This window comes from Chanodichthys erythropterus, chromosome 14 (assembly GCF_024489055.1).
Source record: "Chanodichthys erythropterus isolate Z2021 chromosome 14, ASM2448905v1, whole genome shotgun sequence".
Classification (NCBI taxonomy): Eukaryota; Metazoa; Chordata; class Actinopteri; order Cypriniformes; family Xenocyprididae; genus Chanodichthys; species Chanodichthys erythropterus.
Genome location: NC_090234.1, coordinates 14158765 through 14173268, shown reverse-complemented (window position 1 = coordinate 14173268; position 14504 = coordinate 14158765). Strand labels below are relative to the sequence as shown.

The window sequence follows — 14504 nt, the reverse complement described above, 5'->3', positions numbered from 1 at the left end:
CATATTCTGCATCGCAGAAATCATAGGGCCCTACCTGACTAGAGAAAACAGAGAAAAAAAGGCTGTTGTCTTCCCATTTGCCAAATAGGTTGCTATGGATACACTTGAACAGTCAAATACTGCCTTGCTTTAGTAGGAAATACTCCTTAGCAAACTTTTAGTCACAATGGCGTCGACTTGTATTGTTTCCAAGAGCAAGTATTCAAATGTTTAGTGGGAGTGAATTATTTTTGGTTTCCAGTGAAGGATCCAGCTCATTGTAGGCAGTTGATAAAGGCTGCAAAGAATCGTAAAGGATGGGCCGATTTCAAAATTTATGAATCGAATCAGCGGTCCGGAGCGCCAAAATCATGTGATTTCAGCAGTTTAGCCATTTGATAGGAGATCCAAGTCACTGATGCGACTTGTAAAGCTCAGAAGCAGTGTTTTGTAATCGGCCCATCACTATATTGTTGAAAAGTCTTTATTTAGTTTTTTTTTTTTTGGCGCACAAAAAGTTTTCTCATCGCTTTAAATTTTAAGGTAGAACCACTGAACTCACATGAACTGATTTAAATATGTTTTTAGTAGCTTTATGGATCTTGAGAGAGGAAATGTCAATGCTGTGAATGCAGGCTTCACTGAGCCATCGGATTTCATCAAAAATATCTTAATTTGTGTTCCGAAGATGCCTTATGGGTGTGAAGCGACATGAGGGTGAGTAATAAATGATATTATTTTTATTTTTGGGTGAACTAACCCTTTAAATGTTCATGTGATAAGCCATATTTGAGGTAGATGAATGATGAATGATAGACAAATGTTTGGATTTCCTGCCGTTAACGATTCCTGCCGTGATTTCGCAACTGCCTGTGGAGTTTTCTTCTTCGACTCTCCGCCTAATACCAGTTTTGGTCGACTAAGTCTCTTCTCATCTACTAACAGTTAGTCAACAACTAGCCCTACTATTAGATCTCCCGCTGTATATGATGTCATCAGTACTAATCAAAAAGCAGTAAAGCTGAGAAAGTGTAAAATCAATCACTGCTCTCGACTGGAAAACGTTCAGAGAAATGCTGCAATGAAATATTCATTCTCTTGTACTCTGCAGATGTGACTCTGTGGGTCATGCGCTGTACGTACATACAAGCGCTCGCTAGAGGACGATCTACACATAGATGCTCGGCTCGGCTCTCAGGGTTACATCAGCTGCATCGCGTCCGTGTCTGAGACAAACTGAAGAGCAGCGTTTGTCTGGAGTGACTGCAGGACTCTGATAAGCATGGGTCTGTCAAGCTGAAGGATTCACTGCATCACACACACACACACAAACAAACACACACTGAAATATTCATGCTGCTGCTGCTGCCAGTGTAAGACCCGAGTGCTCCTTCCCTCTTCCTGTTACCATAGCAACTACCACATCTACTGCTCAGACACATCCACACACACACACACACACACACACACACACACACACACAACGCCAATGCCTGTGATGCCCGATATGACAAAAATTTTTGGGCAAAAACAGTCATAGATGGTATTCAAGGATCTGAAAGGTCAAGCTCTCACATCATGTGCAACTGTATATTAATTTCCTACAGGCTGGCCAAACTAGTCCTCGTCTCACTGATTCTTATGATGCAGGAAATAATATTTGTCTCTTTGATCAGAAATGAGCCTTAACAGGAACACTCTTTAACACTCTCCACTTACAGCCTCTATATTACCCTACATTTGATCACCCCATTACAACAGACTGTGAAGTTTAGCAGAGGCTTGCTTACATAAGGCTCCTGACAGCAAAATGTAAATATTTGCATGACTTTTTATCATTTACAGATGGAGAATATACCTGTGAAATGCACTGAGGAAAACCACATCTCATCTATCTCTCAAAGCATCTGACAGGGCAAACCGCGTTAAACTGTGCACATTAACTATATCTTACCAGTTATTTTGAAGCCCTTAATATAAAGTGTGTCTCATGTTTAGGACAAATTGGATTATGCACTTCCCTCACAGCAGCTCACTCTGTGTCCTCCGCAATTTTTCAGATGTGCTCGTAATATCAAGCTACTGTATACTGATATGAACGGTACTGCCCCATCTTATATGGTTTATAAAAATATATTGATATTGTACCAACTAAATATACCGCCTAGTATTGATGCATGATATATCGGCCACCTTATCGGTATCAGCCGATATATGTTCATTTTTAATGTTATCGTTATCAACCCGATAAGAAAATTTGGCCGATAAATATATAAAAGATGATAAATAATGAATTATTTCCTTAATATAATGAATTATATTCAGCTGAGATACTTCAGATGTCCACTTTTCGCAATTATAGTTTTAAATTGCTTGAAATATGATTGAAATCACTCCAGAAAGGAAAATACGGTTAAGTGCAACATGTGCAGCACAAGTCTGAAATATAGGCTACGTAATATTATAATGAGAACATTATAATTGTGTGTCTGGGACATGGCTTTTAATGGTGAAACTTTTGTTTTTGTATTCAGGTTCTCAAAAATTACATAAAATTTGGATTTAGATTTATCGGCCAATATATCGGTTATCGGCTTTCAAATATAAAGAATTATCGGTTATCGGTATTAGACAAAATTTTCATATCGGTGCATGCCTACCGCCCAGCCCTAACAACCTCACTGTGCTGTGATAAATAAGGAAAATTTAAAAATGTTTAGTGTTTGCTTTCTGTCAAACACTAAACATGATATTAACTTGACATATTAATATTCCCACAATCAGTTCAACTGACGGCACAATCTGAACTGCACATAAAAAGGGTCAGAGCTGCTGAAATTTGCATGCACAATTTAATTCTTCTGCAAAAAATTATTTTCTTTCTTAGATATTTGTACAGGACAAAAATACTGAGCAAAAACTTCATTTTTTGCAGTGTGGTTGTTCAGGTTGATGCAAGTGCTTTCATTTGCCACTGTAATTGATTTACTTTCTAAGATATTTGTACTGGAAAACAAGACAAAAATACTAAACATTCTTAAAGAGGATGGCACATGCTAGTGGATGAGTTGAATCAACTCCACAGCAACTTCTTCCTGAGTCTCTCCATCAGTGTCGACTCCGGTTTGAACAATGTAAGGCTGAACACCGTTACTGATAATCCTCATTTTGGCTGCGTTAGATTCTCCAGCTTTGTTGTTGCTGAGCTGTTAAAGCTCCGCCCTCTTCTGGAAAGTGGCAGCTCATTTGCATTTAAAGGGACACACACAAAAACAGCGTGTTTTTTCTCACACCCAAATAGGTGCAAATTTGCCAAGCTATAATAAATGATCTGTGGGGGATTTTGAGCTGAAACTTCACACACACATTCTGGAGACGCCAGAGACTGATATTACATCTTGTGAAAAGGGGCGTTATAGGTCCACTTTAAATCAAGACACACTTGAGAGACAAAATGACAAGATATTAAGTCTTGTTTTCTGAAAAATGTGTTAAAATGAAGTGAGTTTATGCTTAAAACAAGTACAAATATCTGCCAATGGGGTCAGAAAAATATACTTGTTTTCCCTTGGCAGAAACATAAATATTTTGACACATATTTGAGAAAAGAAGACTTAATATCTTAAGTCATTTTGCATCTCAAGTAAATGTCTTGATTTAAGAATGTTTAGTATTTTTGTCTTGTTTTCCAGTACAAACCTCTAAGAAAGAAAATCAATTTTTTGCAGTGAAGCTTTACGTGTCAGTCAGATGTTTTCCTCTTACTCAAGCTGGCGGTTTTATAATGTTTATCTGCGGTAATGATCAATCATCATCTGTGATCAGCTGTTCTTAAGAGCACATGATGGTGTACAGATGATTAATGAATGAGAAACATTAGGGATTAATGATGCGTGTGGATTTAGGGTCATATTGTCTTACCGTTGATCCAAAGAGCTTCAGGGTCGTGCACATAGAAATCTGTACTGAAGAGATCCTCCACCGTCAACTTGGTGTCACTACCTGGTAGCGTATCCACTGTCACACACAAACAGACGGACAAGAGTGTCACGATCAGTAATGGAGCTGCTGAAGGCCACAGGTGTCACGCATTACGTAACAAACAGCAGATTCACTAACACTCAGACTCAAGACTTTAGCAATGCAAACATTTGGTAACACTTTATTTTGCGATAGTCTTGTCAACAGCATGTTGAAGCCTATAGAATCCAGTTAGAATGACCCTAAAATTCAAGATATCAATGCAAAAATGCAGCTGAATGAGTTGTCGTCTCATATTTATATCATATGATATAGTTAAGCAATATCACACGAGTGCAAATGTGATACTGATTTTAAACAACAGTTCAACAAAGTTAATACTGTGTTATTTTAGACACAATATTGTCTGTTTTTGCTCAAATTTGCCAATGAAAATATTACCTATAAAGCCAGAGCAGAACTGTTGTGCGTCTCCGAGCTACACAAAACGTTTTTTTCTGAATGAATCCGCGTTTTGAGCGAATCAATTGGGTGAATCAATGATTCAATGACTCATTCATAAAGTGAGCCATTTACTTCATTCCTGAATGAATCAGCTGTTTGAATGAATCGAATGAATGAATGACTCAAGGACTTAGTCTTTTAGACATTTACCACCACCTACTGGCAGTTTTAGTTTGTTATTTAGAGTATCATAAAAAAAAACAAAACAAAAAAAACATTTTCATATTAATAAAAACCCATTAAAGGTATAGTTCGCCCAGAAATAAAAATTATATCATCATTTACTCACCCGCATGGCCCCTAAAAGTTTGTGTAATAATGAATGCTATGTTGAATCAAATAAAACTTTTCTAAAGCTACTTTTTGTAATGTCTCTTTGATGCTTTTCTTATTTAACATAATAATGACTTTAAATGATCTTTGGGGATAATTTCTCAGTCAAATTTGATGTGAGATTCATTTGTAATTAATTAGATTAACTAATCGCTACATCATGTAATTAATTAGATTAAAAATGTTAATCGCTTGACAGCCGTATGTTATACATTTTGTAGTCATATAGCGTAGTTGTGCTTGGAGTCGATTGTTGTATTTGTGATAATAACGCAAAGAAACATGACAAATTGTGCCAACATCCTTTTTATCCAGACCAACCAACCAAATATTAATAACTGATTATGCTCCTGTAAGCTTTTTGTTTTCCTATGCATGCTTTTGCATAGTAAAATAAAGCCTGTAGTTTTTGCCTTACATTTAAAATATTTAAAAATATCATATTTTGATGGTTTAATCAAACTTGTAGGGTCATTCCCTCCGAACATCACCTTTGGCCACTACTGTAGATGTCAACAAACTCTCATTGGAGTATTAGTAGACTGTTAGGTTAGGGTTCGGGTTAGAATAAGTTGGCATGCACTTGCAAAGTGCATAATAGTAATAATAGTTAGTAGAATGTCTAAAGTAGACTATTAAAATGAAGTGTTACCAAAAGATTGCAAGTTTCCAGGTGGAACTGGAGCACTCCAATGAATGAATGATGATGATGATGAAATTCATCATTATGGGTTTGCTGTACCTGGAGTAAGGAGGATCACAGACATGGTGATGAGAGAACAGACCACCAGAATGACCAAGAGAGCGATCGCAATCCCCTTCCAGTTCCTCTGAGGAGGACTCATGCCTCCCAGATCCTTCAGGAAACAGAAACAGACACGTTATTTCTTCAGCTGCTACAGAAATCATAGCAAAAATAATGTTTAACATTTATTAATTCTATACTTTCTGGTTTGAACAATGTAAGGCTGAACACCGTTACTGACAATCCTCATTTTGGCTGCGTGAGATTCTCCAGCTTTGTTGTTGTTGAGCTGTTAAAGCTCCGCCCTCTTCTGGAAAGGGGGCGGGGAGCAGCAGCTCATTTGCATTTAAAGGGACACACACAAAAACTGTGTTTTTGCTCACACCCAAATAGGGGCAATTCTGGACACACCAGAGATTTCTTGTAAAACGGCATTATAGGTCCACTTTAAACTAGCTGAATTGGAGTCACGGGTTTCTGTCTAATGGATCAAGGCCTTTTGCTCCAACACTTTAGTGCTTGTTCTGAAAAGAATCTGTGGAGACAACATTCATCTTCTCTCCTGCTGTGTTCTGTCAACAAGTTACTTCAAACCTTTACCTTCACAAAGGTCTAGAAACGCTGGCTGTACAGGTACCGCTGAACCTGATTTAACCTGTTAACCATGAACCCCTTTTTGAGCACAGATCTGAACTTAAATTTGTGTGTCATCCAAGCTCAATAAAATAACAATTAAAAGTAAAAAGTCTAACAGCATTTCAGAACTTGATTTTTTTATTTCACAACAATATATATATTTCAGTAATGACTAAAGGTAAATTAGTTTTTAGAGTGTTGTACAAAATGGCATAAAAGTCATACTTGTGGTGTTACCAGTCAAAAATGACCGGCCTACAAAATATAGCTTTTAAATCTCTCGTTATGCTATATTATGCTCAAATCTTGGATTCAATCTTTTTTTTTTTTTTGTCAACTTGCCATTTTGTACAAAATAAAAGCATTTCAAAATAAACTTCCTGGTTAAATATTAAAGCATACTAATGTGATAAACAGTGCAAATCTTTCCCATATTTTGTTGAATATTGACAAATTGATCCACAAATAATGTTTTTTTCACTCAAACATGGATGTGCATAAGCTCAGATCTATGAGGCCTACGATCAAGAAATACAAAAAGAAATGCAAAACCTGTCCTAATTAAAAGAAAATAAGATGACAAAAAGATTGAATCCAATATTTAGTGATAATACAGCATATTTTAAAAGTCTGGTCATTTTTGACTGGGAACACAAAAGGTGTTACAGGGTTTTCAACACAGCATGAAGGTTAAGTTTACAGTAAAACAAATGTACTAAACTAAAAAATATATATACATTTTATACAAAACATATATTTTACGAAATAATTTGGCCTGTAAAATTGCTAGAAAATCAAAAGCACGTCTAACCAAGTTGTGTTTCAAATTTGAAGTTGATATCAGAAACTGAGCAGGAAAAAGATTTTAATAGTAACACAACGGTTTTCATCAGTATGAAATTGGAGTGTTTAAGCTTTCGACCGATAGGCTACCTAATTTATGATGATTGCTAAATTATGTGATAGGGGAAAAAGGCAATAAAAAAGTGCATTACTGATTACTAAGTGCATCAGATCTTGTACATTATGTCTTCAGTCACAGACAATCGCTCTCCTTTTTAGACTATCATAAATCATATAAACACTGCAATGTCAAAAGACTTGTGTTCTCATATACATGCAAAGACTTCAACATTATAACTCTCACTCTCTGCAAAGCCACTCTCGGTGATTGAATGTAGTTATTTTTTATGAGGGATTTGTTTCAAAACGTTTAAACAAAGTGATATGCTGAAACAGATTTGAAGAATGATTTGGCATTAGCTGCGATTTCAGTTGATGGCAATAATACAAAAATAAAATGAAGAACTCATTAAACCTAAGGTGTGAGCATCTGTACACGTGTATAAAGACATGTGAGTGTGCGGCGCTATTTTTGGCGAGGCGACACGTGTAATGGCTGCTTGCTTTGACCTCGCTGAGGGCACATTTAGGACGGTCACAGGGACGAACTGATTCACCCAATCATCATTCATCTTTCAAATAAGCGGCGGCCCACAGGTTCGTACGCTTGATGTCACTTGCGTTCCCTCACGCCATGAAACACGATAATCGATAGTGTTTACTAATGCAGCAGAGGACAGAAAACACGTGTGAACACTCAAAATCCATAAATGCAATAAACTGCAAGTCCATGTAAGCAATGTCATTGTGCAAAATATTTTTAGCATGCATGTATAACTGAAAGGTCTGGACAATGTCAGAATTATAAAACGGACAAAACAACATCTGGCCTCTGAAAACCTCTAGAATCTATTCCAACTAGAGGTGGGCAATATGACCAGAATTTGATATCATCATAGCAGTAATTTTATATGTCTTTTATATGTCTTTCTTTCTTCAATTGAAAAGAAATGAAGGTTTTTGAGGAAAACATTCAAGGATTTTTCTCCATATAGTGGACTTCACTGGGGTTCAACGGGTTGAAGGTCCAAATGTCAGTTTCAGTGCAGCTTCAAAGAGCTCTACATGATCCCAGATGAGAAATAAGACTCTCATCTAGAGAAACCATCGGCCATTTTCAATTTTTTTTTTTAATTTATATATTTTTTACCCACAAATGTTCATCTTGCACTGCTCTGTGATGCGTCACGCATTACGTAATCATGTTGGAAAGGTCACGCGTGATGTACACGGAAGTACCGATCCAGTGTCTACAAAGCAAACATGCAATGACTAGGGCTGTGTATTGCCAAGAATTACACACACTTCAGCTCTGTGTGCCGCGGGAGCGGAATAATTATATCATCTTGTGAGCTGGGTTTGCAAATGGTAAAGCTATTGATGCACCTCGCGCTTCTCCGGCTTCGCGTCAGTTTACGTTCTGAGATAACACTGCCATCTAGCGGTTGGGTTTTATACAGTCTGTGGTTAAAACTGAACACAAACCCACGAATCTTGGATGTAAATAAATGAATAAATAAATATCGATACAGTGTTTTTTGAATCAATACAGTATCGCCAAACATAATGTCGCAATATTCACGTGTATCAATATTTTCTTACACCCCTAGCAATGACTAAGTCAAACACCCTTTACAAATAAAGGTAAAACAACAATGTTGGACGATTTTGAAAATGAGATGAGGAGTTTTCTGCGGTACTTCCGCCTATGTCACGCGTGACCTTTCCAACATGATTACATAATGCGTGGCACATCGCAGAGCAGTGCAAGACGAGCATTTGTGGTTAAAAAGTATATAATTTTTAGTTTTTTTAGAAAATGAGTAATGGTTTCTCTAGATTAGACTCTTATTCCTCGTCTGGGATCATGTAGAGCTCTTTGAAGCTGCACTGAAACTGACATTTGGACCTTCAACCCGTTGAACCCCAGTGAAGTCCACTATATGGAGAAAAATCCTGGAAAGTTTTCATCAAAAATCTTAATTTCTTTTCGACTGAAGAAAGAAAGACATGAACATCTTGGATGACATGGGGGTGAGTAAATTATCAGGAAATTTTCATTCTGAAGTGAACTTATCCTTTAAAGTTATATCAACATTTTTGATACCATTGAAACTTCATAATTCTTGTCACCAATTTAAATATCACAAAAAAAAAAAAAAACCTAATGCTAGTTTAACTAACATAAGTAAATAAAACTCTCAAGCTTATTGAAGACATGAAAACAGTCTGCATTTTGACACATATGTGTGTGTATTTGACCGTTTACCATTTTAAAGCCCAACATGGCGCCAAAATGAACTCTGTATGAGCAGCGGCTTTATGTGTGCGTGTTTTATGTGTGTGCAGTCAGAAACCGTCTCTCAGACAGCGTGCACTTATACTGAAATTAGTTCTCTTTTGCTGCTTATATGAAGCAACAGAAACACTGTACTGGAACATTTTCTCTCACTGATGAAAGCTAATGGTTAATGGCTAATACACACAAACACACGATTTTGAATGGAAACAATACATTTATATAGTTTGCTCACATCAGTTTTATTGTGTTGATTTTTTCTTCATCTATCCATCAAACCAATAAGATTTGATCTTAGGGTCACATGCAGTGTTGCCAACTTAACAATTTTGTCATTAGATTAGCGACTTTTCAGACCCCTGCAGCAACTTTTTGTACACTCTAAAAAATGCTGGGTTGTTTCAACCCAAATTTGGGTCAAATATGGACAAACCCGACTGTTGGGTTAAAAAATGCATTTAAAAATTTAACCCAATGGTTGGGTTTGTCCATTTTTGACCCAAACTTGGGTTGAAACAACCCAGAATGTTTTAGAGTGTAGGGTTCTTTAATGAATAGAAAGTTCAAAAGAATAGCATTTATTTGTAATACAAATCTTTTACAAAATTATGTCTTTACTGTCACTTTTGATCAGTTTACTTACTGACCCCAAACCTTTGAACGGTAGTGTATATGTATACATATATCAAACCATAAACATGACTATGCTTCAGATTTCTACAGTAATGATTGCACAGCCATAACCCAGTAATGAACTACATCATTATATCATATCCCGGCACACAGACACTGAACTACAGTGACATTTCTCCAAGCGCAGTGCTGTTTTTAGAGTGCATTTTTATGGTTCCCTACATCTGACATCGCAATGTCATTGTGTGCATTCATTTTCAATATAGAGAATAGAGAAACTAATACACAAACAATTATTTATAATGAATCTAATAACATTGCACCGTAAATGTGAGTCATGTTTGTGAAGGCATCATAATGTCAAATACATTCAACTGAAGGCTGAGAGGTCGAACTGCATCAATGTAAGGATAAAGAAACAGATCTTTTTGGCGGCACTAAACATCATCTGATATTTACAAATGTTGCAATATTAATAATATGCTATTGTCAACAAATGTTTTGATGGCATGTTCATTGTGTTTTCATTAGCCGTGTCTAGTCATCTCTGCAGTTTAAGCTGGTATAGGAGAAAGCAAAAAAACACACACACACACACACATAACCTTATCCATGAAAAGTCCCTAATGAGGACACACCTGCCTTAAAGGGAATAATTCACTTAAAAAATAACATTTTGCCATCATTTACTCTCCCTCGTGTTATTTTCTTTCTTCTGTGGTCCACATAAGTGGATATTCTAAGAACGTTTCATCTGTTTTTGTGCATAAAACTCCAAAAACAACATAAACAGACAAAGTGATCCATACAACTCCAGGAGTTTAATCCAAGTCCTAGGTGTTCTTTCAAACATAATCGGAGATATATTCAAAAAATATCCTGGCATTTCCAAGATTTATAATGGTAGTGAATGGGGGGCGAGATTTTGAAGCCCAAAAAAGTGCATTCATCCATCATAAAAATAATCCATATGGCTCCAGGGGGTTAATAAAGACCTTCTAAAGCTAAGTTATTGGGTTTTTGTAAGAAAAATATCCATACTTAAAACTTTATAAACTAAAATAACATGTTTCCGGCAGACGACCGTACTCATATTGCGCAAGTCGACTTGCACCATAAAAGTAAAGCCCTGACACAATGTATGACACAGGATGTAGGAGTAGCGTAAGCTTAGACGTCTCTCGCAATTTACAAAACCCAATTCATTATGATGGATTTTTATGATGGATGGATGCAGTTTTATGGGGTCAAAATCACTCCCCCCATTCATTCCCATTATAAAGCTTGGAAGAGCCAGAATATTTTTAAAGGGATAGTTCACCCAATAGTGATAGTTTTATGTTTATCTGCTTAACCCCAGGGCATACAAGATGTAGGTGACTTTGTTTCTTCAGTACAACACAAATGATGATTTTTAACTCCAACCGTTGCCGTCTGTCAGCTGTATAATGCATGTCAATGGGAACTTCGTCTTGAGTCAAAAAAACATGCACAGACAAATCCAATGTCTCAGGATATCAATGTGTCATCACGAGCCGCAGGGTTTCATTTGGATTTGTCTGTGCATGTTTTTTTGACTCTTATAGATGGAGTTCCCATTGACATGCATTATTTGACTGACAGATGGCAACCGTTGGAGTTAAAAATCATTATTTGTGTTCTACTGAAGAAACAAAGTCACCTACATCTTGGATGCCCTGGGGTAAGCAGATAAACATCAAATTTTAATTTTTGGGTGAACTATCCCTTTAAATATATCTCTAATTGTGTTCATCTGAAAGAGGATAATCATATACATCTAGGATGGTTTGAGGGTGAGTAAATCATGGGATAATTTTCATTTTTGGGTAAACTATCCCTTTAAGGCCCATTCACACCATGGAGGATAACTATAACTACAAAGTTTTATAATCAAACTAATTTAATAAAAATAAGTTCACATCACAACTACAACAAAAATGACAGTGAGGAACTATAGTGGTGGAATCACTTTCAGAGAATTTTTTTTTTCAAATGATGACATTGTCAGCCAATCAGAATCCATCCTGCTTTAAAGAGCTCGAGCATTTAAAGAGACAGACGCCAAAACAGCAGTGCAATATTGCCTGCTGGAGAGGACACTATTATTTACAGTGCTTCCCACACATAGACTTTACTTGGGCGGGCCGCCCATGTATAATAACAGCCGCCCAAGTATATTTGGAGACACATTTTTGCTTTTATTATTTTTATCCTCTTATACTTTTATATCCGCGCAAGATAATGAAACCATCCTCGATCAAATAGCTAGTTGTTTCGTACCTGTGTACATAAGAACTGTTTACTCCCACTAACATTCCCACGGGCGCTGCATTTTGCAAAGTCACAAGGCGGCGCTGTTGCGTGTTCTACAGGCTCGCGCAACAGCGCTTCAGACTCTATGTTCAGACTGCTTCAAAGTGATTCTCAATCAATGAAAAGCGCAGATTTATGCAAAGCGATTGCTAATGAACTTAATGAAGTTAATGAATTATTACAAAGTCTACTTCATGGCCTTTATATAAAATGTTTTAGACGATTGTAAGAATCTGAAGGATCAGCCTGCAATTGTACATACATTTCAAAATAAGAGTACTTGTGTATTTCTGGCTTGTTTATAATTAAAAGTCACACGCTAAGTTTTTTTTCTTTTTCTTTTGGGCATTATTGGTATTTTGGTTACACAATAAATTGTATTTAATTTGATTTCCATTGAATTCATGGTAAATTATTGTAGTCTCCCCCACAGGAAGAAAAGACTAAGAACATTATTTGACACATATATTATTCATTTTATAAATTTTACTAGTAAAATCTGTGTCCCATTCACTGAGAGAGACACTATATGACAGCAAGGAGAACATACGAAAAGGTGAACCATTTAAATGCTGTAATTTTGCATAATTTACAATGCATAATAATGCATAATATTAGTATGTAATTAAATGTAATATGCTATGTAATTAAAATTAATTTCAATAAATAAAAATACTGTTAAAAATCACACATTATTTTTTTGTCACATGTAGTAGATCATTTTTGTGCCATGGGTAATAGGAGGATTTTTTGCCCGGCTATCACCGCAAGTATATTTCAAACCTGTGGGAAACACTGATTTATCATTATAGTTATGGTTCTTAGTGTGAATGGGCCTTTACCCTAACAGATATGTGACACTTGCTCCATTAAAACTTCATTTAGATGGTGGTGAAATATTACTTTGGATTTAAGAGAAATACACTGGTTAAGTCTAAGTGTGTACTTGTGAGACTAGGCTTTGTGCCAGTATAGAGGAACCATTTTCATGCAGATTTTTTCCACTGTGGCTTGAGACATGTGACCAAAAGCTCAAATCATAATAATCAGGATATGCTCATCATTGGCTGAAGGGTGAATGTTCGTCACCGGTGTGAAAAGCACCAAAAGAATGCATTATTTCTATTCAAAATCTTGTTTGCTCTGAACATTCATGTTCAGAGCCTTTACAGTTGCCTCTAACAGTCAATCATTCTAATAAATGCCACATTCTCTAGATTAAAAACCATATAATAAAAGCAACCATTAATTGAGATGTGCATCTGAAGGCCAGCTGTGAAAATGAAGGCTAAAAAGCATTTAATATTTTTTTAATAGTTTTTTTTACAATTATAACATCAGCACTGAACTGAATGAACTGTTTTAATACTTTTGAAATACTGTAATTCCTGCAATTTCACTCCTTGCATACAAAACACTTCTGAAAGCGTGCAAAAAATAAAAAATATAGTGCACTCTCACTTTAAAGTGTCTTTTTTAAATAAAATCTTTGATCAGGTAAACAAACAGGTAATGTATATAGCATGTAAAAATACTTCTAACAAATACAAAAAGCATAAAACATTCTAAACTGCCTTAATAAAAACAAAACAAACAAACACGCATTATTGCTTTAGTGGTTTAATAATCCCAGTTGCATCTTTTCATTTATCACAATAGCATATTAACACGAGGCAAAATTAATTTACAAAGTCTAATGTTTTCAAATTAGAAAGTAAAAAGTGACAGGGGAGTCTATCAACTCCCCAAATATAAACATAAATATAAGCATTCGTTTTAAACTACAGTTTTATGTGTTGGTTGATATATATAGAGTGAAGGGAATGGAACAGCTGGAATATTCACTGTAATACGCATATGTTACGCATACATTTGCTGGAATACACAGAAAAAATAAACAAAACCACGAATACATCATCTGGCAAGTTATCTGAATTATTAATAATGTTTTTGTCGGTCTAGATTGTTATGTTAAATAAAATTTATTAATGAAGAGAGGCAAGCTATTTTACTTTTGACAGCATTGTTGACTCCTCATAGACACAATACTTTAATGGTGGTCTTGCATGCGATTCTCAAAACGCCCACAATATGGCGCCATTTATAGGTGAATCCGATATTGAAAAACTGACACCCGATTATGGGGCAATGATTAAA

General features: G+C 36.0%; 1 protein-coding gene across 4 annotated transcripts in view; it reads right to left on the bottom strand.

Moving 5' to 3' along the window:
- Nucleotides 1-14504, bottom strand: part of LOC137035591 (inactive dipeptidyl peptidase 10-like) — a 106899-nt gene that overhangs the window by 63157 nt on the left and 29238 nt on the right. For all 4 annotated transcript variants that reach the window (XR_010897104.1, XR_010897105.1, XM_067409030.1 and 1 more), the window contains exons 2-3: nt 5540-5654; nt 3901-3996 (exon numbers count right to left, since the gene is read on the bottom strand). Coding sequence is in view for 2 of the 4 variants with exons in the window: in XM_067409030.1 (XP_067265131.1) it covers nt 3901-3996; nt 5540-5654 (211 nt within the window). In the remaining 2 variants the exon portion in view is untranslated. The remainder of the gene's footprint in view (nt 1-3900; nt 3997-5539; nt 5655-14504) is intronic.